The sequence below is a fragment of the Phoenix dactylifera genome, chromosome 7, assembly GCF_051530095.1.
Source record: "Phoenix dactylifera cultivar Ajwa chromosome 7, Ajwa_hap1_PhDact_Kaust_v1.1, whole genome shotgun sequence".
NCBI lineage: Eukaryota > Viridiplantae > Streptophyta > Magnoliopsida > Arecales > Arecaceae > Phoenix > Phoenix dactylifera.
Window position 1 is genome coordinate 3147170 of NC_143196.1, and position 26838 is coordinate 3174007.

At 39.8% G+C, this 26838-nt stretch overlaps 2 protein-coding genes across 2 annotated transcripts; both read left to right on the forward strand.

Annotated features, from left to right (window-relative positions):
• Positions 1-2861: 2861 nt before the first annotated feature.
• Positions 2862-10013, forward strand: LOC103722087 (nuclear transport factor 2-like). Its single transcript, XM_008812528.6, has 10 exons — positions 2862-3024; positions 4755-4804; positions 4888-5025; positions 5273-5579; positions 5662-5897; positions 6157-6331; positions 6430-6551; positions 6622-6687; positions 8746-8809; positions 9222-10013. The coding sequence occupies exons 2-10, from the start codon at positions 4757-4759 to the stop codon at positions 9503-9505; spliced, it is 1440 nt and encodes a 479-aa protein (XP_008810750.4). The 5' UTR covers positions 2862-3024; positions 4755-4756; the 3' UTR covers positions 9506-10013.
• An 11852-nt stretch (positions 10014-21865) lies between these two features.
• Positions 21866-25541, forward strand: LOC103722088 (ninja-family protein AFP3-like). The gene is made up of 3 exons (XM_008812530.6): positions 21866-22222; positions 22491-23175; positions 24846-25541. The coding sequence occupies exons 2-3, from the start codon at positions 22524-22526 to the stop codon at positions 25280-25282; spliced, it is 1089 nt and encodes a 362-aa protein (XP_008810752.3). The 5' UTR covers positions 21866-22222; positions 22491-22523; the 3' UTR covers positions 25283-25541.
• The last annotated feature ends 1297 nt before the right edge of the window (positions 25542-26838 follow it).

Below are 26838 nucleotides of genomic sequence, written 5' to 3' on the forward strand. Positions count from 1 at the left end.
TTGGAAGTGGAATGTTGGGCAGCACTAGCAATAAGCAGAGATCCTATGGTGGTTGGATGATTGTTGTTGCCATCAAAGAGGTAGGATAGTGAGCATAGGAAGCTCCAAAAATGATGGGAAATTGAAATTTTTTGGGAATGGAGCATTGAATAGAAAGCTTCAGCCAACATCTCTTTAATTTCTCAATAATACAATAATCCCATAAAATATATATCATCTTGAATAACATTATGAAGTGTGGACTTTAAAAGCAACTTGTGAAATTGTGGATGTGTCTACTCTCTACGACTGTTTACACCGCATCTCAATAATATGGATGGTCGCTGATAGTAAATGCCACATGAAGCGGATTTGAGGGAGTCGGATAAGAAAAAGTCATGCGACCATTGCAAGACTATGTAGAATTTGGTTGGAGTGAGTTATGCTAAGTGTGAAAAAAAAAATTGAATAGATAGGATGGCCAGGACATGGACGAGCAAGCAAAAAATTTAGAATTATATATCGATACCGATAGCAAGCTAAGAGGCATGGAGTGACCCAAGTTGTAGTTACATTGCATAGGGGATTATAGAAGAATTATAGAAGTTGTCAATACCGTAGAAGATCGTGGCGATAAGGATAATTACAAGGATCAGCGGTTGTACTACGGTTATCTTATGTTGTAGTTACGCTTCGGTTATCTTGTCTTTGTAAAAATCTTATAATTGTACTCTTATAAAAATTCTTCAACAATCAATCTAATTAATTTATCTTTATTTTTACTTTTACCTTAGTTGCTTATCCTAAAAGTAGGCATAACTTGGATCATCTATCGTAGTCCAATGCTACATTCTTACCGTAGCCCAACACTATAACTCTCTACCATAATCTAGCACTACAACTCTCTATCATAGCCTAACGTTGTACCCTTTTATCGTAGCTCAACACTACACTCTTCTATCATAGTCTAGCGCTACACCCTTATCCAGTTCTATCTTCTTCGAAAGATGGTGTAATGCTGGCGAAAACCCTTGAAAGTCAAAACATCCGGACCCACACTATGCTTTATCCTCCATTCAACCTATATCTTTTGTCTAGCCTAACACTCTAGGAACATCCGCATAAGCATCTAGGCCTCGCCCAGATAAGCTTGGTGGCATGCTCTCTACCTTGACCAATCGAGTTCTTCGGGCTCCTACATTCTCTAATTTGCTCAGAATGGGACGAAAAGGGTGCAACAGAGACAAGTCGAGTCAAACAAGTTGAACAGAGTCGCAAGTTATCAACTCGAGCTAGTCAAACCCAATCCAAAGCTCCAATCTTACACAAGCCAACTTCTCTGCTAAATCGACTCAAGAATCTATCTTGTTAAGTTGACTTATTTGAGTTTCGAGTCAACTTGGCAAATTTTGAACCATGGCTTCAAGCTCTCTCCTCCTGTGCTCGTAACCTTTAGCTCCAAGGATGGAGGCGAAGAACTCTTACCACTTTTGCACCTCTATATCCTCCTCTTCCAGCACCCTCCATCTCTTGCCACAAAGGCACTACTCCAGCCAAACCCTAGGAGGAGGGTTGGAATCAAGGTAGTGGATCGCTAATTTCCAACAATGATTGCAGGGTCTCATGAGGTTTTCACTCGTGTGGTGTTTAGGAATTTAGCATATTTTTTTATTTTTCTTCCATACGCCAAAAGAGAGAAGTCCCTATTAACCCTTTCTAGCTTGGATGGTAGGCTCAAAATTAACACAGTTGGACCAATCAACAAGCTGTAACAGAGAATTAACATAGAAAGAGTAATAGAGAATCCAAACAAGATTCTTTTGGGTGTTTATAGACTCGTTTTGGCAAATTTTTTGAACCTAATTTTTAGAACTTTTTAATGCAGAAGCAACACCAAACACATCCTTAGATAGAAAGTTTTAAGGTTGTTTGCTATAATAGAGAATATGGTACGATACATGGGCTAACAGTTATGTATTTAGCACAGCACATATGTGGAGCTGCATAGAAATTTTTATGAATGAAGGTCGTTTGGAACTTTACTTTTGTGCGAGATGCGGCCCTTTACTACATTATGAGTAAACTCACATCGGGGCTTTTAATACTAAAAATTTAGGTAGTCTCTATTGGCAACAAATACTGGGTAACTGAGAGATTGCTCTGGTTGAGCTAGAACAATATTTTTTTCATAAAAATTTTTAATATCTTAATAAATATATAATCACCAAGATACTCTAATATCAACTGATATAGCAAAGCAGGACTAAGATTTGCTTAAATTAATTCAAATTAGCAATTTGAAACCCAATTACAAAATAAGAAAAAAAATTAAAGAAACGACGGCAAATTGTTTAAGATGCATGATGTATCACAATAATATCTGATATTTTACATAGATAAAATTGATGAGATCATTATAACAATATATATAGACAATGAATAATTCAACCAAGAAGGAACTCATGATACATATATCCCAAAGTATCCAAATTATTCGCAAAGATTTTCTCATGCAAGTGCCAGATCCACTATTTCTTTTAAAAAAAATATAGACAAATAAAGAAATGAAATGGTATACCGTGCATCAAGCTAAATGAAAATCCTTTATAACCCTAGCCATATCTAATTTACCAAGTAATTTGGTTTTAAATTAAAAATATATATAAATAATATTTCATCAAGCAATGAGGATTTCGTATGACTTGAATTATAGAGTTTTTTTTTTCTTTTCTGGGAATGGCTTACCTCATGGACAATTTCTTTTTTTTTTTTTATGTGTGTGTCAATGTTGTAACGGACAAATAGACAATCTGTGTGCAAGACTCGCACCGAACCCATTTCCGCTCATGGTAAACCCAAAACCCCGAGGGTCACAACCACGCCTCAGGCCACGTTCCCCTCTTTTAAAAGCTCTCCCTGCGGCGCTCTCTCTGCTCTCCGCTCGCCTACCCTTCTCTCGGTGGTCTCATCTTCTCTCTCGATTCGAGGGCTCCGATCGAAGCGGAGCTCCACCTCCCCTCGGGCCACCGCCGCCTCCTGACGAAAGTAAGCTTCTTCTCCGCCCTCTCCGATACATACATTTGCTCCCATTCTTCGGTTCTGATGAGGTCTTCTCCTCCTTTCCGAAATCTTAGTTGCGCCCTTTTTTTTCTTATGGGTTTTTCGTTTCTGATCGATCTGCTTCCACAAGAAAGCCCAAAGTTGTTTTTTTCTTGTCCTTTTTGTGTTCAGGTTGCTAGATAGATGGCCTTCGAATATTGCTAATTTTCTTCAGGGGTTTTGTTCTGTGGTTGCCTGTATTTGATTGATCTCCCTTGATTTGTTTATTTATTATTTAGTTATATATGCTTTTTGAGTGAGGTTTAAGCTAGGCAGCCGAGATTTTGAGGTTTGGGGCTCATCTTGCTTTTCTTGTGTGCGTCCTCGTGTATTAGGGTTTTGGTGTCCTTTCGAGGTTCTTTTGTTATATCGGAGGGTTTGGGTTTTGTTGGGTGATGACGAATGTGATTCGTGGTTTGGGTTTAATTGTTGGTAAGATTGGTTGCGAATTTCCTCTTACATGGCGTTTGAGTGAGGGATTTTCCACTCTACTTTTGAGTGATATTATTAAAATATGGCCTTTGAGTAGGTTTTCCTTTAGGCATTCATTTATTTTTCTTTCTTGTTCGGTTGACTTTGTTCTTGTCATATTTTTATTGTTTTCGTGTATTTTTCTTCGCTGGGAGGTTTATCTTTAATCCTGGAAATTAGAATATTTAGATTTAGTGTTTTTCCTGCCTTGTTGTCTGCTTGCTAGTTCTTTGTATTAGGGTTGCAATTCTCTACGTTTTTCAGCACCCTGGATTGTGAAGAATGTGATTAATCATTTGGGTTTAACTGTGACTCGGATTGGTTGTGATCATTTTAGGTATTTAGGATTTCTCTTTTTTTTGGGGTGGTACCTGTATGCTTACATTCTCTTATTTGTCACTAATAGTTTGTACATTGTTAGCTCTATGGAGGAACCGAATCAGTTTCTGGAGAATTGGATTTTGCTACATGACTCTTATTTGTTGCCCCACTTTGTGTGTAGGTCTTTTATTGTGTTATGGATATAGGTATTTAAGCAAATATGCTTATGTCTGGATTAATGTCCATGTATTTGTGTGTACTGGGAAAAAATATTTGTTTGCTTGTGTCTTTGCATGTGCATGTCTGTATACATTTGCCTTTGCACCAGATATCAGGTTCTAATAAATAGAGTATCCTGGTACTTCTTTAGGATCCTTTTTAAATTTTCTAAAAGGAACTCCTTTTTCTGGTTCCTTTTGTGTCATCTAATCCATAGCATCTCTCTCTTTTTCTTCCTTAATTATATTGATTGCATAAAAGTTTGCTTGTTTTCTTCGTAAATTTTGAGTTCCGTTTCTGTCATTTGATACGCATCATCTCTCTCTCTCTCTCTCTCTCTCTCTCTCTCTTCTCTTGATTCTATTGACTGAAGAACAGTTTGCTTGTTTCCTTACAATTAAGTCTCATGTGCATATACATGTTTTTGTTGTCAGCAAGGTTCTAATATCAGAATATCCTCTACTTCTCTAGAACCCTTTTCTTTATTTTTTTTAAAGAAACTGTTCTTGGTTCTTCTTGCAGCATTTTATATATTTAATTTTATTGACTTCATAGTAAATTGTATTTCGGTAAACTTTGAGTCGCGTGCATGCTATTTTGTTTGTTGGTGAGATGCTTGTCTTAATTTATGTTTCTTATGGAACCTAACTGATGCAACATTGCAGGCATGGCATTGCCAGCTGCAACTCTTGCTCCTCTGCCAAGTCCACAAGTGGTACAGATTTATTCCTTCACTCCTGTTTTTCATAGTTTTTATATTTTCTGCCATGTACCTAATACGTTGTATTGCTTCTACAGATTGGTAGTGCCTTTGTTCACCAGTATTACCATATTCTTCATCAAACACCAGAACAGGTTTATAGGTTTTATCAGGATTCAAGCATTCTTAGTCGCCCAGATTCTGATGGCATGATGACTTCCGTAACAACATTGCAAGTATGTTTTGAAATGATGCAAAACATACTCTTCTTTTTTTGATTATTTTAAGATTCTAAAAGTGATTTTCATTTTTTTTAAAATCTCTCAGCTAAGTTTAAAAGACTTCCTTCCTTTGTTTTCTTTTGTTTATAACAAGTGGTATATTTCTATCTGTTCTAGGGTTCTTTGTTTTCCATCATGCATTTAAGCTAAGACGGAATATTAACGGGATGTATATTCCTTCTATTCTTTTATGCTGTTTTAGGCTATCAACGACAAGATTATGTCATTAAACTTCAAGGACTGGTTTACTAAGATAGAGACTGTAGACTCTCAGATGTCCTACAAGAATGGTGTGTTCATTGTTGTTACTGGATCCTTGACTGGGCTGGATAATGTGTGGCAGAAATTTGCCCAGTCATTCTTCCTTGCCCCACAGGAAAATGGAGGTTATTTTGTCCTAAATGATGTTTTTAGATTTGTGAATGAAAAGCAACCAGCTGAAATTAATCCGATGTTACTAAATGGTACCGGCAATGATGCCCCTAAAGCCCCAGCAACTGCTGAACCAGGTATGTTGAATTTTCTGTATAATGTCCTCTAATTAAGTCCTTTTTTTTGAACTATTTTAACTATTTCACCTCACATTTTCAGAACCAGCTTCAGTTCAGGAGCATCATGTAGTGGGCCTTGCAACTCCTCAGTCAGAGGGGAATGCTGACAATGGCGAGGAAGTTTTTAACCCATCAGAGAATGGTGGTTCAGGAGTTGAAGATGAGGTTGCTGTGGATCCACCAGTCCATAAGAGTCAAAGTGATGCACGACCAGTTTCTGAGACTACTTCTTCTGTGGCTCAGGATGATGCACCTAAGAAGTCTTATGCATCAATTGTGAGCATTTATCTTTGCCATAAAGACTAATTTATATGTGCAGAAATAATAAATGATCTGTAATTTTGCTAGTGGTAGTGTTTTCTGAGATTTTTCTTGTGCATATTGAAAATTTTGCTTCCTAGTATTATCATGAAAAGCTCTTTAGGCAATTATTCCCTTGCATAACTTGAAATTTTAAAAATTTTATTTGATGCTTCTGAAAGTTATTATGGTATATTTATATTTTTCTTTTTACGTAATTTTAATGAGATGGCAGGTTAAGGTTATGAAGGGAAGCCCATCACCAAAACCGGTATATGTGCCCACTACTAAGACAAAGCCAGCTCCTGCTAGCCCTGAGAAACCTGCGGCTGCATCCACTGTGCCTGCTCGTGCCCCTGAAACTCCGGTTTCTGATAGCAAAGGTGTCCCTGAGAAGAACTCTCATGAAGGTGTGCTCGGTATTTTTCTGTGAGAAGTATATTGTCCTAAAATTACTCCTTTCTTACTTTTATTTTTCCCTAATTATTAGACTTTTCTCACTCTGCAGTGGAGGGTCATTCCATCTATATCCGCAACCTGCCTTTGAATGCAACGGCGGAACAAGTTGAGGATGAGTTCAAGAAATTCGGGACAATTAAGGCTGGTGGTGTCCAAGTTAGAAGCCATAAGGTTGCTAGATCTTGTTGTGATTTCGCTTCATCTCTGTTTCAGTTGATTCACAACCTCCTTGATCTTACAGATTGAGCGCTTTTGTTTTGGCTTTGTTGAGTTTGAGTCACTAAAATCCATGCAAGATGCAATTGAGGTATGGTGACCTTCTGATTCAGTTCCAAAAGCTGAAATATTCTCAAGTATGTTTTTGATGAGACACTAAGATTACTTAAAATGTACTAAACTTCAAAAAGAAATAGGTAATTTCAGTGCAAATCTTCTCAGATATTATCTCTTTCTGGAGGGTTAGAGATTCTTGCAGGGGCTCAAGATAGGGCCATACAATAAATTTCTGACTGATTTTAGGACTTCTTTTTGGTAACTGAACCTTAACAGTTGGATATGTAGCTGCCTATTAGGCCCTACAAGGTCACTTGGTCCAACTAAGATTAGTTCATGGAGCTTCCATGTCGTGCACACTGCATCACAAACACCTCTAATAGTTTCATAACTGAAATGACTTTATGACTTGATCGCGGTAGTTCTTGGATTTTTAGATGTACTTCCATTTTCATGTTTCATCAAATGGAATTCCTAAGTTTGTACACTTTTGTGTCGCATAGTGAAGTAACTATTTTAAAGCAAAAATTTAGCAGCAACATCTTTTTTAATTTAGGGTGTCATCTAGTTGTTATGGGCCATTCTTTGATGTTAATGCTTGTACAACCAGGGGTTATTGTTTGGATGGTTCAGAATAGATCTGACTCTATGTTAATGGTTTGTATTCTTACCTAGTTAACCTTTGTGAGTCTTATGAAAAGATAAGGTTAAGTAGATATAATCTTGATTTATGTAAAATAAAACCTACATAATTGTTACTGGTTCAACATATTTCACCCTTTCTTTCTGATGGTATTAATAGCTCAAATGTCAATTTCCTCTCTTTGCAGTTGTATTGTATCATTGTTATTCCAATAACATTGCTTCAGAACAGCATAGGATAATTTTCTATTAGAATTGACTCCAGAGTCCAGACTACCGACAACTATTTCACGGTCAATTTATAAGGGAGTAATGTGAAGCTCAAAAATAAAGTCTTATTATTCTTTAATTTATACTCCATAATTGGCAGGAAACCATCTCTAAGTAGGAAGCAACTGGATTTCTACTTCATGTATTCTACTATACAACACAATATCTGATAGGGAGTGCGTTGATAAAGCGCTCTGCCCTCCATTGTTTCTCATGTGTGATTATCCTACATTAAATTAAGAAGCAACCAGATTGTTTCAACATTGAAATCTTGTAAACCTGATTAGTTCTGCATTGACAGTGCCATCAAAGAATAATAGCTAGTGAAATTCTACCGATTGTTCCTTCTTAGATGTGTTAAAATATTGTTTGTAATTTATAAATTGTGTTTGTGTAAGGGTTATTTCTCAACTTCTGGTTACATTTTGGATAACAAATCTTATTGCATTTAAAATATGTAAAAAGTGATAAAACTTGTTTCTCCCTTTTGTTGCTATGCTACCTTTCATTTTTGTATCAATTTTCAATTTCTTACATGAGTCTTCACCAATCCCTGATAAACATTGTTTTATGGGGTGGATTCCAACTTGCCCTTGACTATTATTTTACTTTAGTTTTTTATCATCGACTTTAAAATTCTTCTCCTCTTCTTTCCCCCTTTCTTTTTCATGAAGATTCTCTATCTTCTGAGGATTTTATTTATTTGCTGAAATATTAATGCTTTTAGGATTTCATATCCTTACAATGTAACAATGGGTTCGAATATTATTAGTTGCAAGAGTGATGGTTATAAACTGAAACTGCTATTTCAGACTTTACCCAAAAACTATTTTTGGAAATAAAGTAGGAGCCTAGTTTGTTGCTTTCAAGATGATTATTCAGGTTACGCTCGGATCAAATTGTGTTGCTACAGATATGTTTGTTTATTGTTATTATTGACTCTTCAATTGTGTACATCATTTTATTTTCACCTATATGTCAAAATGCTAAACACATTTGAAACATTGTTTTCTGATCTAATATTGAATTCGTTGCGGGCTTATCATTATCTTTTATTCATCAAATGCAGTTATAGGTTTCATTATCATAAGTTAGTTTGTGTGTGTGCGCATCTATATACATACATACAAATGCAGTTGTATTCATGGCTCGTCACGGATTCTTTTTTTCAAACTTTTAGGCATCACCAATCATGATTGGAGGGCGTCAAGCTTATGTTGAGGAGAAGAGAACCACAACACGAGGCAAGTATCTTTCTTGCTCCTCTTATTTATTGGAGTATATTTTGCAGGAATTTATGTCATGATCATGGTAACTTAGTGACTTGGTGTGGCTTCAAATTAAAAAAACATATAGTTTCATGTTATTTAGACTGCCTATTTTTTTTGACCATTTGATGCATAGGCTAAGCATCTCCAAATTGCATGATTTTTGGTATGTGAGCAATTTAGAGGTAGTAGATCATATCTAATAGCTCGATTCATCAATGTAGATCCCTTATCATCCAATTTAGACCTGACTGGATCAGAGTGAAGATCCACTTGAGTGTGGCCAATTCTAGCTTGTTATGTATCATATCAATAGACCGCTAGTTTATTTAATTCAATAGATGTATTGGACTAGTTTGACTGATGTTAATGCTTTTGCAATCTGCAGTTGTTAATGGTGTTGTAACCAATGGCGCCAATGGTAATAGTGGGAGAGGGCGCTTCCTATCAGGAAGGGGTGGTTTTCGAAATGACAATTTTAGGGGACGTGGAGGTTTCGGGGGCAGCATGGGCTACAGGAGGAGTGAATTCAGGAACCGAGGTGAGTACATGGGCCAGGGTCATGGCCAAGTAGCCCGTGTTGGTGATGTTTATCAGCAGCGAGTCTTTCAGAACGGGAATGGTAGGATTGGCCGCGTCAATGGGCTGAAGCAAACTGCAGTTTCTGCATGAAAGTTTTGAATGAAGGGGAACCTTCCTTAGTGAGGACCAGAACTGATGACCTTTTTCCTTTTTAACAGATTAGTGGTTTGTTCTTCAATGAGGAATGTGATATATGATTCCAAAACCATGCCAAGGAAATCGTTTTTGACTTGGTTGTCACAACTGCGGATAACAATTCTTTCTTTTTTTTTTTGAATTAGTGTATCCTATATTCTTCTCTGAGTTAGATTTAGGTCAAGTGCCAAGTATATCTGTGGCTGAATTTGGGGTTAAGTATAGATTCTGAAGCTCAAATCAGTTGCTGCCAAATTAGTGCTCTGAATTAGCTCATCTTGTGGAGATTGAAAGAAAATCTTTGATAATCGATTGTTTTCTAGTGCAATTACTTCAAAAATTTTGCTCATTGTACTAGTTTAACTTGGGAAATTTGAAAGCCTGATGGGCAAGCAACTTCTGCAACAGAGATCAACATATCCACTCTTATGTATATATGGTAGTTTTTACCTTAATTGTGTTATACTCCCTCCGACATTTTTGGATAATTTGGCTGAATTGCTAATGAAGCAAGAGGCTTGCTAGGTGAGTAATTTCTTGCTGAAGGTTCTGCGTAATTTCAATTTATCCCATGGCATGGAACATGTGCTGCTGTGACACCATCCAAGTTGATTCCCTGTATTATCTTTACGGGCATTGGAGTTCGTTGCATTGTGTATAAGCACTCCGCAATGCAGAAAGAGAGGTTGTCACTGTCTGCCTAAACTCGATACTTCTTTGGTAAACTATGATCTTTGGACAGGCATCGTGGAAAAGGTTATTGATGACCGGTTAACCATAGTTGTTCAGGAAGACAATTGGGTGCGGAAATAGTGCCCTTTCGCTTGGTTAGCTTGTAATTTTGCCTTTCATCAGTTGCTGCTTGCTCATACTTTGTGACATGACGTTATGATGAACTCTTTCTTTCCCGTGTGCTTCTACTTGGATCATTCTCCAAAAATGAAGTGTTACTTGTGGGTTAACTGTTGGCTCACTTCAGATATATTTCTGGTTTGTTTCGCATTTCTTTCACTTTGGCAAGAGGCTTGTCTTTCAAGTTCCAACCAGTCCCCAGTGCTTGTTTGTGAAGTTCAGTGATTAATTTGCCATTTATTTTTGGATTTTTTGATTATCGTAATCCTGACCGTGAATTTGGCTCAATTTTGTGTCACTATTTGTGTCTTCTGCCTGTATGCAAAATGAAAGTTTCTGAATGATACCCCAGCCATAAAAAGGCTGGCTCTGGCTGAAATGCTGATCCAGAGGCCATGAGTAAGCATTGGCCAGAGCTTGAGCAAGATATACATTGATGCCAGATATCAGGTGCGTTTCACCTACTAATTTCCATTCTCAACCTGTATTAGTAATCGTGTCCATATTCCAAATCATGTAAATTTGAGAATTGGCTGAGTTTGATAGGAATAGTTAAAGACCCGTCCTTTAGTTGCATATGATCTTATTCTTTCAGTAAATTTTACGAATAAGCTGACTATGTGAGATCTGTTCTTTTAATTTATAATTAAAAGAACAGAAACCAATGGTTGAGGATGATGTTTTCATTGCTGTTGTATTCTGTTGTACCTTAAGAAATTATTTGAGGTTTGGTTAGCTTTTGTTGGGTTTTGTTTTCGGATTGTTCATATGATCATCATGAATCTCGCATAAAGATCTTCTGAGACTATATTAAGACTACATTTTCTATAGTTGAGGTTCGACTAAAGTGAAGTTACTGAGGATTTTGGAGACTTGAAGGGAGCATAAAGTAGATCCTGGAAGTAAATCATTGTAAATTTTTACATATTCAGCTATACGTACTTTATTTCGCGGGGCTATTTTTAATATCAACTTGGGATTATGAGTCCAAAAGTGCTTTTTTTCTTTGTTTACAAGTTCAATAGGTTCAATAGTGTTGTATTGAGGTTTTGATATGCTAATGTTATTGTGCTGTTCTACATTCAAGAAAAGAGGGGAAAATGATTCTGGATGCCCATGATTTATGCATGAAAAGTTTATCGAACTCACAACCACTGATCTGGCAACTCCACGATACACCAATACATCATTTTTGGCAACAAATCTATTAGTTGCATTAATTCTCCTTTGCCACTTAGGAAGAGGTGTGTACTTCACAAAGGCTGCATAGCATTACTTGTTAAAGAATGGCAGGAATCACATATTGCACCTATCACGGATCGAAATTATACACAATGTTGAGTAAATTAATGTGAATGATATTTTTTATTTAACTAGATAATAGAAATAGTATATTATTTATTTGTTAAATGATAATAATAATGATTATAAAATCTCTTCTTTATTTGCATGACTAAGTTGACAAAATTTAATCCAGAGTTTCTAAGACTTGCTTTGGTTAACTATTTTTGAATTTTTGGATTTTCATGTGATCTTGGTAATGAGTTTTTAAGATGGTATTTTCTCTCTTGAGTGAAAAATACAAAGATCTTCTAAATATAACACTAGATTTGTCAACTATTTTATTACCTATAATTGTGACACCAATAGTTCTTATATAAATATATTTTTTAGCATATAAATTCTAGCGTATATTTTTAATGCTTGGTCCTCCCTTTGACTAATTTTCGGCAATTAACGCATAGGACTTGTTTAATTTGTCGAAAAAGAATGGGAAAAAATGTGGTCAATGGAAAAACGAAGAAAGTTCTCTTGTTTGGTTGAAGTTTTTAAAGAAAAGAGATAGAAAAGTAGTATTCCCATGAAAATAAGATTTTCATATTTTATAGAAAAGAAAAACCTATGAGGGATATGGAATATCTACTTTTTCACCGGTTCGGAATTGGGATCCTTTTTTTCTCCAAACTACTCTCAAGCCATCAAAATCTATGAATAAAATCTTTTTCTTTATTAAAAGTATAATAAATATTTCATATAACTTTCTTTGGAAAGTGTTGCTGGAAATTGGACCCGGGGGCAATCTTCGGTCGAGGGAGAGGGAGCTGCGGGTCACCACGGCGGGGCGGCGACCAGGTATAGATAAAGAACCTCGCCCTTCTGGGGCTTGGTGAGCAGCGGGGGAGAGGCCAGAAGGCTCCGGAGCTCTTCAAAGGCTCGCTGGCATTCTTCTGACCACCGGAAGTCTTTCGGCCGTTTGAGGCTTTTGAAGAAAGGGAGGCAGCGCTCGGCTGACCGAGAGACGAACCTTCCCAAGGCGGCAACTCGCCCTGCGAGCCACTGCACCTCCTTAACTGTCTTCGGAGGCGACATCTCTTGCAGTGCCCGGATTTTCTCCGGGTTGGCTTCAATTCCGCGCTGGGTCACTATGAAACCCAGGAACTTGCCCGAGGTGACCCCGAACGCACACTTCGCTGGGTTGAGCTTCATTTGGTATCTCCTGAGCTTGGTGAATGTCTCGTTGAGATCGGCTATGTGGTGTTCCGCCGCTCGGCTTTTTACCAGCATGTCGTCCACGTAGACTTCCATATTTCGGCCGATCTGATCTTTGAAAATTTGGCTGACCAGCCTCTGATAGGTGGCTCCAGCATTCTTTAGGCCGAAGGGCATCACCTTGTAGCAGTAGGTGCCCTTGTCGGTGATGAAGGCCGTCTTTTCCTCGTCTTCCGGCGCCATTCGGATTTGATTGTACCCTGAAAAGGCGTCCATAAAAGTTAGCAGTTGGTGTCCTGAAGTGGAGTCGACGAGCTGGTCGATGCTTGGGAGGGGGAAGCTGTCTTTCGGGCAGGCCTTGTTCAGGTCGGTGTAGTCCACGCACATACGCCATTTCCCATTGGCCTTCTTTACGAGGACTACGTTGGCGAGCCAGTCCGGGTAGGAGACCTCCCGGATGAAGCCGGCTCCGAGGAGTTTATCCACCTCCTCGGCCGCAGCTCGTTGCCGTTCCGGGGCGGAGCCCCTTTTCTTCTGCTTTACAGGCCTGCTGGTTGGCCTCACCTGGAGTCGGTGGACCATGACCTCAGGGTCAATTCCCGGCACGTCCGCAGGCGACCAGGCGAAGACGTCAGTATTGTCCCGCAGGAAGCTGACGTCTCCACGGTAATCGGGATCCCATGCCCGAGACACAGGGAGAGGAACTCGATGATGGTTCTCCACGAGTTCGGAGCAAGCAGTGCTGGGACGAGTTGGTACTCGACCAGCAAGTTGCTCACGAACTCGTGAACAGGGAACCGTAGGCCGGCCCAAAGCGTCTCGCGGTAAACCGCGATTCGACCTGGGGGCGGCTGCGTCACCCTGTCTTCCGGCCCCGCAGTTTCGAGACGAAACCCGGGCTGGAAGAAAAACCGGGAGCGGATTAACTCCAACTCCTCCCCTGATAGACTTGACCCTACCTCCTCCGGACCAAGACTCATTTCACAGGAGAGCGAAATAAAATTAAAAGCAGAGGATGAAAACTGGGAGGAAAAGAGAAGAGGAACCCTAGCAATCACAGGGTAGGGACCTACTGGACATCGCCGGAAATCGCTCCGGGCACCGACGGCGAGGTTCGGTTGAGGAAGGAAACAAGGGAGAAAGACAACAAAAATAAGAGGCAGCCAAATAAAACCTTTAGGGCAAACTCGAGGGGCTTATATAGACCTCCCTTGACGGCCCAAATCGGCAGGGTCGGTTCCCATCCCCCGACCGGATTGCGCCACGTGTCGACCTCGGAGGCCGAGGCACCGTATTCACTCCGGATCAATAAATCGGGTACGAAATCGAAGCCCTGTCCCATCGGACCTCGGGGCCTCATTATGGGTCCGCAGAATCGAATCGCCTTGAAGAACGAGCGGACGGCACCTCCGCTCCCCTCATTTAATAAGGCCCTGGGGCACGTGGAGCCCCGATGTAGCCTCCACCTCGCCGGATCCATGATCCAGTAATACGAGATTGGAAGCGTCCGACCCTAGGTCATGCCGCGTGTCCGTTTTGAACCCCGTAACGGCACACTCATTGATAAGCGGGGAGTCTCGATTACGGGATCGAGGCGCCGCCTCGTTGAGCCCGAGGACCCTCATCATGGGTCCGCCGCACGAAGCGATCTTGGCGATCCAAGAGACGCCACCCCCGTTACATCCGCTCCGAGAAACGTAAGGATACGAGCTCCACCATAAGTTCGCTGAATAAAGCAACCTCGAAACGCCCAAGGGCGCAGGTCTCGCCATAAAAACTCCGAGAAACACGAGGGCGCGGACGAGATTCGCCCCCCAACTTTAATGATAGACTTTACTTCCCACGTCCGAGCCCGCAAGCCGCTCGAACTCGGAAGTCGGGGGGTAGTGTTGGGGGAATAAGATTTTTCCCCCCAAGTGACACGAATGCCCCCAAGAAGCCGCACAATCGCCGACCCTGAACAGCCAAAGTCGGCGTCCGACCTCGGAACGCCCGACCTCAAGACATCCGACCTCGAGACCTCCGACGTAGGAAAATCCTGATGCTCAAGGTCTACCCTTGTCAGCCACCTACTACGGCCGTACTCCTCCGAGGTCCAACTGAGGACCATATCCTGCCGCTGCTTCAGCATTTATTGCGCATGGCTACTGTAAACCTTCAGTTCACTCAACAATCAATGCGGATCTCCGGCTTACTCCACAATTAATGCAGATCTCCGGCTTACTCCACAATTAATGCGGATCTCCGGCCTACTCTGCAATTAATGCGGATCTCCGGCTTACTCCACATTTAATGCGTATGGCTCCTGTCATCTACGGACTCTCAGCTCTCCACGGCAAGTTAGCCCAGCAGAGTCTGGTCAACCATGATAAGTCTCTGATCTCGGCCATACCTCCGACACCAATGCAATGATTCGCCTGGTAGCGTACTGGTTCGAGTCGTACGACGCCCTCACCGCCGACATCAGCACAATGATTCGCCTGACCGTGCGCCGACCTGAGCCACATGCCGAGCCGTACTATGGCCTCGCCCTGTTACATCACAGGTAAACCGACCCCCACCTATAAAAGGGAGCCTTGGCTTCTCAGGAGGGGGTTGGGAAATTCCGTGCCCTACAAACACTGTTTATCTCGTCTCTACACACTTTGCCCCCTCCCTGACTTGAGCGTCGGAGGGCCGGCGCCGGAAAACCCGACCACCGGCTTGCCTGCAGGCACCCCAGACGGTGGACGCCGCCCGCTGATGGATCGCCGCCCCGCCGTGAGGACCCCCTGCTCCCTCTCTCCGGCCACCCCAAACGGAGGACGCCGCCCGCCGACTGGTCGCCGCCCCGCCGTGGTGACCCGCAGCTCCCTCTCCCTCGACCGAAGATTGCCCCCGGGTCCAATTTCCAGCAACAGAAAGTAAATGCTCAATCAAACATAAGCCACTCTGAAATATACCACTTTTCCATGCTTAACCAAATATGTTAAAATCATTTTTTCAGACATCATATTTTTAAAAAAATTGATAAGAAAAACAACTCCGTATAGAGCAATTGATGTCTATTCCAACCCAGGGTCAAGCATTAGTCCAACCTTATGGCTTATGTAGCCCATGTGGAGGCTACATGTATTGGGCCAGGATCAGGATTAGTCAAAATAGTAACATTAACAATTCGTTATAGATATTGCTTGAAAAAGATCCAATCATAATTTTGTAATTCTTTGAGAAAGCATGTTAGATTATGTATAATTTTTATTCAGGAATTTCTCATATAAAATTTGAGAAAATTAAAATGCTATAAATTTCTCAAGATTTTGCTAGATAAAAATATGATAACTAGAGAAATTTCTATCTCACTTTTTTTGAAACAATAGTCAACTGTAGATTCTGTTTTTGCTCTTCGTATTGTATTCAAACGCCAAAAGTATTCCTTGCGGAGAATTTAAAATTAATTTATTCATATTTTTGTAGTTTAACCAAAAATATCATTTAACTTGTGACTATGACTTATAATTTTATAACGTGTCTAGAATGCGATCAACAAAATTTTATGTCAAGGATTGACATAAAAAAAATGAAAATATTCAAAGCATGCAAGATGGTATAAACAAACACCACTTGACAGAGACATTAGAAATATTAGTTAAATATTTGGAAAATTGTTTGAAATTTAAAACATTAAAGATATTCAAGGTATTTAATCCCTGAGAAATTTCCTTAACCAGTTTGCATCAAAAAAAATTATATTATATATAAATTTTTCAAGGACATTAATAAAAAAGGGTATAAAATTAGTTTTACTTAAAAAGGTGATATATTGACACTATCAACCAAAAATCTAATAGGAGGGGTACTGTAAAAAATTAAAATATTTTGAGATACACACACACACATAAGGAGTGATTTTCGGATGTTAGCTAAATATAAGCCATACTTTTACGTGTATATATGCAAAATGCTTTAAAACAGCATAAAGAACTTTGTGTTTTGTATTAAAAAATGGTAGATATGCATGCCATGTACCTGTAAGCTTCTTATATATTTCAAATATTAGTATATGGGCACATGTAAATAAATAAGTAGAACAAACATTTTGGGATTTATCCACAATCAAATTGATCTGGTGTGATAAAGTTGTAAACGAGATAAGATTCATTAAATTTAGTCTAAAAAAGGTAGTTAAGCAAGTAGATAATTTTTTAATTATTTACATTGTCCAACTATTTGAGATTTTATTTAAAAGTTAATAAGATTTTTTGAGAAAATCAGTAACAAACTTAAATAGAAAAATGGATATATCCATGCATTTGACTCTCTCTTTTAGTTCGTGCATATGCTTCTAAATGAGAGAGACAGAGAGAGAGAGAGGAAGACCCGCCAATATTGTCATTATGAAATCCAGATTTTTTTGGAAACACACCATCCAAGAGAAACTCGTTAGTAAACAAAGTGATATGACTAATGGGACAAGCTCTAGTTCACTATATTTGTAATAAATTTTAACTTATTAATTTAGAGTTGCTTTGGTGGTTTTATGCCAAAATAGAAGGACTTAGACCCTCAAATAAAATTTTTTTTGATCCGGTCTAACTATGGATCGGATTTGGGTTGTGGCTGACAAAATATAAATACAAAAATAGGAATGTAATGCATATAACAAATAAACTGAAAAATTCAAAAATTAGAGGATAAGAGAGATAATATATGTAGATTAGATACAATATATTTGCTTTATTTATTGAAAAAAAAGAAAAGAGAGAGAGTCTAGTTTGTTGAGGATATGGAAAGAGATAAATAGAGAGTCTTTTATAAAACTAGAGCTCGAGTAGTTTGGAATATCCAAAAGAAACCATATAGATGAGAACAGAGGGAATAAATAAATAGAGATTATTTATCTAAAATCTTGATCATATTTTTACATAGATATTTATGAAGAGAGAAAGTAAGGATATTGTAGTCATAAAATTTACCGGATGAAATCTAAAATAGTATACCCTTCTTATATGTTGATATAAACATAGATCCTTTTTCTTTCAGAGAAAGGGGACTCCAACTGCCATGATCGGTGTATTCTCTTGATCTCACGGGTGTGTACGAACTTATAAATTGAGATGAAAATAATAAAAGCACTCTGCAAGACTTTGACTCTAAAATTTTTTTCTATTATTTTTTCAGAAATATGATGGAAATTTAGTGTTTCATTTTTCTAGGAGAACATAATGCTAAATAATAAATTTTAATGTAAATAATGGACCCCCGTCAAAATGTTTAGTTTAGATATTTTTTATATCTTGATTGCTTGTTTCATTGCATTATTTTTTTCATATCATGCCTGCTCATTGCATTGCCTTTATAGCATGCGGTCTTCTCACTAGTTAATAAGTAGTTATATCTATTTCTTTGAAAACATTGTCAAACATTTTATGTCATCTCGTATTTTTTTTCAACAATAGATTCCATTTCCAATTTCCCATGGTTCCCCATCCGCTTAGATCTTAATCTAAAGATGTTCTCGACAGTGACGTCAATTTATGGGTGATTGAGATATCTTTGGGGTCCATATAGAAAGCATGTCATAAATCTCTTGGTCTATAAAAAAAGCAAGTGATGTAACACACAATGGGTATTTGGTGCAATATTATCCATAAACTTATAACTTGAAAATTACAGGCATGTTCCCTTTGTTTTTTTCATGAAAAAAGAAATATTACAGACATATTCTCCATTTCTTGTCAGTTATAAGCCACTTTGTATAAATTTAATATCAAATAATTCATGAATATTATGTATTAACTAACCATTTGCACACTTCTGCATAGTTAATAATATAGTAGTTTTGTAATATGAAGCAATAATATAGAATTTAATCTTGTTTACAAAATGTGTGAAAGTTTATTTCAGAGAAAGGGGTCACTGAAGCAAGTCAGAGCCTTAATAGTAGTGTTAATTGCTCCACATGTGGAGAGGAGCAAACCTATTAATGCTAAAGTTCAGAGAATAGAAATGCTTCAAGTTCAAAGAGAAAATTTAATTAAAACGTTCATTAAATACAGATGTTGATAAGGGTGACTCACAGATAATTACCAATAAAAAAGGTTATCCACAGACACTTCCAATGAAATATTATAATTTTTTTTTCAGTTGCAAGGGGTACATGTCCATGCAATTTTCAATTGTTTCGGCTTTAAAAAATTAAAAAATTAAAAAAATTAAAAAATTAAAAAAAAAATCAGAGTCTGAAAAGATTAGGCAATCAAAGAGAGTGGAAGGAAAGTCTACATCATTTCATTGCCCCAAAAAGATTAGGAAGCCAAAAATATTGAGGAGCAGATTCTTTGTGCCTTGGGCTCTAACACTATAGGAAACAAGTGTGGTGTTGCCCCTAACCTTCCTCCTCCTTTAACATAAAGCTAAAGCAACGTGCCAATCACCAAATGGCTGTGGGAATTAGTTCTATAATATAAACCATTACTGAAGCAAACAGCATCATTAGCTGGAGATTTATCCTTAAACTAGTACCATTTGCTTTGGGGCCCAACTATAATTTAATGCCCACTTGGTTGCTTGCCAGATAATGTAGAGAGCTTATTTCCCAATTTGATAAAGGATTAGACCGGCCGCGATAAAAATTGAATGAACTTGATCAGATCGAACAACGATAGTTTTCTTTAAACTTATAGCAAACCTCGATTCGAAATCTTGGACCCCATAAATCATCCAAAGTGAATCTAGATCGAGTTGGATATGACCCACTAGATGCCCAAAATTGATTCGGCATATGTGTGCAGGATGACAGAAGGCAAGTCATTTTCCAAGAGAAGAGTTGATAGCAATGGTGCAATTGGATGATTGAGATGGGTGCAGTTTAAGTCACAGCTAGCTGCAGCCTTGGCCAATAAAAAGTGCATGCCAGGTGGTGCATGGAAGAGGATATGGGTCTCATTGATCAGCTGCCAACCACAAGATGAGACAGGCAACCACGAAAGATGCTGCTCTCATGCCATATGGCATCCATCCTAGATGGCATGGCCACTTGCAACCTTAGGCTCATCTAAATGTACACCAACATAATTGGACCTTGTTGCCGTGGAACCCGGTCCGACTGTGGAGGTTTGGAGGGCGCTAGTAAATCTACAGAAAGATGATGATCTTGGCCCCTGTCTCGGTCGTCACCTCGGTCTGGGGTTTTCATCTCGGCCTCATACTTCACCTCGGCCTTGGTCTTTACCTCGGTCTGGAACTTCACCTTGATTTTGGTTTTCACCTCAGTCTTGGACTTCACCTCGGCCTCGAGCTTCACCTTAGTCTGGGCAGCCCATAAACCTGTTAACCTACCAAAAACAAAAAAAAGCAAGATGATGGACAAGAGGTGGAAGCCTCTTATCATAAGAGGTTTAAGCTATGAGAGCCCGTCTTTTGAGATCTTTTACCCCTCTTCTTATTAACGTGGGAGCAAAAAGCTGTGGCCGCCTATATTGCCATTGAATTCCTAATTGAGGTCGGAGCATGGCTAGGGTGGCCTTAAGGTCAGCAGGAATCGAAATGGATGAGGTGTAGGAAGTTGATCTTTTTCGAAAATAGCCTGTAAGAAGTCTGCTTGCCTTAGAGTTTTCAGTGGAGAGCCATCTTTTGCCTAAATTAAGATAGAGAAGCAATAATACAGAAAGGAGAGTTTCAGTAAAGTGTGATCTCTATAAGTAATATTGCTTGCATATTATTCATACCCGAGATCCTCCAGATTGTATGGTTAGTGCTGAAGTTGCTCATCTATGTTTATTCTGAGATCGGTTCGAGGTCGAGGCATCCAATATGTTTTTCAATGAAATATAACCTAACATTTCAACTAATTAAGTCATTGGTACCCACATGTAATATATATAAACTAGGAGCCATCCAAGAAAAGATACAATTGAGAGACCTGATCATCAGGGCCGTCCGACGGACAGTTTATGGCTGATGATGGAGCTACTTCCGGCCTAATATTCTGACCAGATTTCCGCCACCTTCAGCCCCGGGCAATCAACTTCGAGAGAAGATTCTGTCCCCCCCAACTCACCTGGGACGCGTGGCGGTGGCGCCCTCGGATTCCGGTCACCTGACCGGCACGTGGATCGGGGGATATGACGGGAACGTCGCTTTCCGTCCGCCCACGTCAACGGCAATGACGCGTCCGTCAGGCTATCCGAAGAAGATCTCGTGGCGTCAAACACGGGTGACGTCACGGCCCGTCCTTCCGGTCCGAGAGCGCGACACGTAGCTCCCCCGGGGCGGGCAACTTGTCCAAAAGGATGCGCTGCTTGTGGGACGCGAGGTACCGGAAATACACGTGTCGCGCGGCGGCCTGTCTGTATACGTGGCAGCAGATGCGGCGCCCTCTCGTCCCTCAAAAGGCGCCAAGCGGGCCCCGCTTCTTGTCCGAAAAGTTAAAGTAGTACGTGTCCAGCCCACGACGGACGTTGGACCGCTCCTTCTAAATCCTCGCCGATCTCCCCCGTCCACAGGCATGCCATCGTGGTCAAAACTCGGCGACCACATCCTTTCCTTGTGAGTCCACCACACCTGATGCCCATGTACAATCTCCAACCTCGCACCTGCTAATATGGCGTGATAACGGCCGTTCAAGAAACGACTGATTTTATTAACTAATTTATTCAAAATAAACGTTAAAATAACCGGGTTTTGGTGCAGGACAGTAGCTTCCATCCTCGGGAGAGATGCTTTCCAACACGTGTCGGATGAAGCGGACTGCCAGCATAGAGAGTTTTGTACGGTAGTAATCTTTACCGTCCGCGTTCCTCGATGGATTAATTGGAAAAAATCCGACGGTGGATCTTTCCGCCCGCATAGAACGTATTGTGGGTTGCATGAAGGCAAAAGGTCGAGATTTTTAGCTCGGGATGGGAATGGAAGACAGCTAGAGGGAGAGCAACCCGTCGGGCGATAGGATAAAAGGGCGACACGTGTGAGACGGAGCGGGGCCTCTGCCCTTAGGACACGTGTGCCTGGACAGGCCGAGGACCACGATGGCCGCTCGCGAGCCGAAGGGTGGCGCCGCTCGTTCGCCGACGACTCCGGCTACGGGCTTCGCCACGTGTCCCCTCTCCCGCCCTCCGACCAGGCACGTGGCGCAAGGAAAGCGATGCAGGCTACGTGGAGGGGCATTTCCGGAATCCCGCAAAAATTTCCAGGGGCACTAAGAGACGCTCTCTCCCTCTCTCGCTCCCTCTCTCTCCCTCTCCTCCATTCCATCTCTAATTCGAGTCTCCCAAAAATCTCCAATGGCTTCTCTCCTCGATTCCTCCTTTCGCTTTTGTTTGCTGGCTTTCTTCGTTGGGTAGGAGAACGGTTAGATCTCTCCTCTATTTCACTCTTTTTTGTTTGTTTTTTTTGTTGATCTTGTATCATGGCTTGTATGCTTTATTTCGCTGTTTTTTCTGCGTATTTCTGCAAATTTCTCGTAAAAACCTGAATCAAAGCTGAATCTGTAGTCATGGATTCTTATGTTTCTATAAAAAGAACAAACTTGTAATAAAAGATGAAATTTTGGTAGAAATACTGTAGCTTTTTTGCGTGTTCTCTTCGGTTATTTTATTTTTTTTCTCCTGTTGGTTAGTTGTTTGGTTCTTCATTTGCTTGTTCTGGTTCGATGGAGGAGGAGATGACCTCGCGGAATGAGAGCGCTTCGAAGGATTTCCTGAAGCGATTTGCTGGCAATAGCTTCGCCGACAAGCACCCGGAGGGAACAGGCGGCGACTACGACGAGATCGAGCTCAGCCTCGGGCTCTCCCTCGGAGGGTGCTTCAGCGGCGACCCCAAGGGGAAGAAGCTCGTCCGATCGTCCTCGATCGCCTCATTCTCGTCGTTTCCGACAGAGCCCGAGTTCCCGGTGGCCACCGGCCTCAGCAGGACGAGCTCTCTTCCGACCGAGATCGAGGAGGAGCGAAGGAAGAGAAAGGAACTCCAGAGCTTAAAGAGGTTAGAAGCTAGGAGAAAGAGGTCGGAGAAGAGGAATTCTTTGAAACGGGGGCCGAGAGCGGATGACGATTGGGAGGGAGGGCAGAGCTCGGCGGCGCCGACGGCGATGAAGGTGGGGAACTTTGAGGTCGGGCTCAATGGGGGCCATGGATTTCCCGGCGGTGGTCATCTCGGAAAGGTGGTGAATGCTGCTACTCCTCCAGGGTTGCCGGGGTGGTTGGCGAGCTCCGGCCAGGCGACTTCTTGGCCGATGTCGCAGGGATCGATTGGATCGCAAGGGAGTAGCTCCGGCATGTCCGAGTACGAAAGCCGGCCAAAGCAAGGTATAAGATCTTGTCTTGCTTCTAAATTTATGTCCCGAGTTTTTGCGAAATTGCTTAACAAAAATTGGTTCTTTTTATCTCGATTTTTTGTTTGATAGTGATTTTTTTTTTAACTTTCGTTGTAGTAGTAGTAGTACTGTTGATGAATTGATCTTTGTTTGAGGTTGGCATGGTTGGAATCGGAGGTTGGTGGGTCTGCTGCTCGCTTAAGTACTGAGATTTGGGGGAAAAGTCATGTTTAGATTGCTTTATTTCCCACAGCATGAGGAAGTATACAGAGGATGGTTGGGTCCTGTCATAATGGTTGCTGTGGGTGGGTATTTTTGTTGTGCTTTCTGTTAAATTGATTCTGTTCTTTTGTTGAAAAATGTACAATTTTGATGATCTTTAGGATGTTTTTGCCACTTCTCTGTTCCACTGTGCTTTTAAAGATTTTTATTTTTTTGAATTGGATTTTCTTCAGTGTATAGTGTGCTAGTTGCTGACCTTTTTCAGGAAAGTAATTATTGAGGTTTCAGTAGGTTGATCCTTTTATCTTACTTTCTGGTTGCTAATATGCCTCTACTTCCTTGTAACTCTTTTTCACTGGCTGGTTTGTTTTGATTCTTATTGAGTCTAGTGTCATTTTATGAATCTCTTGAAAGGAAATGTTTAAGGTTATTTAAATGATCTGATACCCCAGTGGGAATCATTGGGAGCTTCAAGTGATTGCCTGTTGTCTAGCAGGGAACTGTGCTCAATTTGCTTGAAAATTAAGAATTTATATGCTTTTTTGATGGCAGATTCCTTCCCATAACTGTAAGGCCTTACTTTTATTATCCGTTTAATGGAACATTATGATGTCGTGTTCGTTTAATGGAACATTATGATGTCATGTTCGTTTAACGGAACATTATGATGTCATGTTCGTTTAACAGAAGATTATGATGTCGTGTTCGTAGACGACAGATTTCCAACAGGTATCTGACTCTGCAAAACCATTGGATGAGGATCCAATCCAGATTCAGAGGGGTGGACTGGAACTTCAAGTCAGCCTGCGTACAATTTCAATGCCTTCTGTCTAATTATAGCTGTAGTCTAATTTCAATCCCATTAGTAGAATGTGTTTGATGATTAGCAGAGTTTCTTTCCATTTCAAGTTCATGTTGGTGCTGAAGTAGTAGCCACAAATTGCAAAAAAGTATTGCATCTGTTTTCCATTTCGAACTCACTATTTACCTGATAGACATCATGGAATCATATGTATAGAAATATCTCCATAGCAATGAGGATTGCTTCTAAAATACATATGGTATGAGCATACCTATTACTATATTTAGCAATTTGATCCCTTTCAGATATACATTGTTATAATTTGTGCTAGAGTCAGCAATTAAACAAGCATGTCCTGTATCAAAACCTGCAACGCCCATTCCTGTTTGGAATGGAGCAGTGACCTACCTGACTTGAGAACCAATATTAGCTGAATTTTGTCAGGATATTCTACTATCTCCATACCAGTCATTAGCTGGTTGGTTTTGTGTTTCTAATGTTTCACCAATTTACCTATGGGAAAATAATAAAGGAAAAGAAGAATCAAAATGAGAACATGCAGGGGTTTATTCATATTGATGTTGTTTATAATTCAACTGCCAACAACTTATTCCTCCATTGTCATTTGTTTTTCCCAGGGTTCGACGTATCTGGGTTCACCAGTTGCACTGAAGTCAGGAGCCCCTCAACCTTCCAGTCACTGCCAGAACATGCCAATCACAAAATGGCAGCCAATGCTGCAACATCCGCTGTCGGGAAGGCTATCGGCTCTGTCGGAGGAGGGGAAGAGGATCCTGCAAAGAAGAATGCAGGGAGAGCCAATGTGATGAAGGAGATGGAGAGAAACATGATAGAAGAGATGCCATGTGTGTTTACCAAGGGAGATGGTCCTAATGGGAGAAGAATTGAAGGCTTCCTCTACAAATATAAGAAGGGAGGAGAGGTGAGAATAGTTTGTGTGTGCCATGGCAGCTTCCTCACCCCCGCCGAGTTCGTGAGGCATGCAGGAGGTGGTGATGTTGCGCACCCTCTCAAGCATATTGTTGTCAACCCCTCCCCCTTTGCCTTCTTCTGATCATGGTCCCCTAAATATCTCAACCCCCCCAAAAAACAAGTTTTTTTTGTTTGCTTTTTTTCCTACTTTGACATTGGAGAGTTGAGGTTTCTCCTTATGGGTGAAGGGTGCTTTTATTCAAGGGGAAAGGGAAAAAAAAAAAAGGGGTAGAAATGAGGAGATTCTGACATCTACTTCTCACTGCTGAGTTATGGTTTCTATGTCTACTTCTTACTGAATCTTTCAATGGTTTATAGGATGAGTTAATGGAGGATATGTACATGAAGAGTGTTCTTGGTATGAGGTGGTTTGTTCCTTGTGGGAGCTGGTCATCTGACCGGTTTTACCCACTAAAAGAGTTCATATACGATGGCCAAGTGGTCTGCCACCTACAAGGTTGGTGAGAGGGTCGTTCGGCTGGCTCTTTTTGTCTTCATAGTTTAATGGTCTTAAAGAAAAACCTCCGGACTTGGAGGCTATTGATATGGTTGCAAAGCACGGGCAGGTAAAACAAGGCTCCTAACTAGAAGAAATATTTTTCCAGCTACCATAATGAATTGGATGAAGAAAGCTAGGGAGCACCATTAGGTAGATAGCATGGTTTGACTCTTTGATTTTGAAATGTGATCGAGGGAAACTCTGGTGTCCATAAAAGTAGTGAAAAATATCTAATTATAAATTGTTATTTGTATATTTATTTTCACATTATATATATATACACTTCTGCTATCGCTCTCTCTTAGAACTATTTAAAAAAATGAAGAAATTTAATGTATAAAATTAGAAGATATTAATTTTATTAAAGAAATAAAATAAATTTCAATAAATAATATTTAAAAATATTCAAAAGAAAATGAGATATATTTCTCTTTAAATCATGTAGATTTGTATTTTACACTACTTTTTGGTAGCAAGATGAGTATAAAATAACCATAAATCCATGTAATTTAAAAAAAATTAATATATGGAAAAAAAATATAATATTAATGAAACTTAATTAGTGTCTTTTAATTATTTCAAATAGGTATGTTTTGAGAATATCCAAGAAAATTGAGGTATGTAGTGGGAATTTTTCAATTCAATCAATATAAATAAAATGAATCACCATTGTGAGTCATTAATAAATGTTGTCTTAATAGTTAAAAAGTTCTTTTTTACTTAATGGTTGAAGGCCTAATTTAGATTCTAAACAATATTTTAATTTTAATTTTTTAGATCTGATTTTGTGGGGGTAAAAATTTTATTTTGAAGATTTAATTACTTTAATGCCATCTTAATAGTGCTATATAATGGAGTGTGATTACAAAGGCATATATGCCTAAACAAACTCAATTTAGGGAGAAATATGTAAATTGTAATTTTACAGCGATAAATATATAATTGGGTATTTGTAAAAGGAGAATATATGTAAAAACTTTCTAAGGTTTTTTTTCCATTAGCTATTCCAAAGTAGATGGAGAGTGACAATAGAGATAGATGTATAACAAAAACTTAATTTAGGGATAGGGATAGATATACGAAGAGAACTTGATTTTTTATTTAGGAATAGATTTATAAATTTCAACTTTGTCGCACAT

What these genes read in the sequence shown, in the direction of transcription:
- LOC103722087 (XM_008812528.6), top strand. Translation starts at nt 4,757, where the DNA reads ATGGCATTGCCAGCTGCAACTCTTGCTCCTCTGCCAAGTCCACAAGTG. An exon ending in CTTCCGTAACAACATTGCAA is followed by an intron (nt 5,026 to 5,272) that starts GTATGTTTTGAA and finishes ATGCTGTTTTAG; the next exon opens with GCTATCAACGACAAGATTAT. An exon ending in AGAAGTCTTATGCATCAATT is followed by an intron (nt 5,898 to 6,156) that starts GTGAGCATTTAT and finishes ATGAGATGGCAG; the next exon opens with GTTAAGGTTATGAAGGGAAG.
- LOC103722088 (XM_008812530.6), top strand. Translation starts at nt 22,524, where the DNA reads ATGGAGGAGGAGATGACCTCGCGGAATGAGAGCGCTTCGAAGGATTTC. An exon ending in CGAAAGCCGGCCAAAGCAAG is followed by an intron (nt 23,176 to 24,845) that starts GTATAAGATCTT and finishes TGTTTTTCCCAG; the next exon opens with GGTTCGACGTATCTGGGTTC.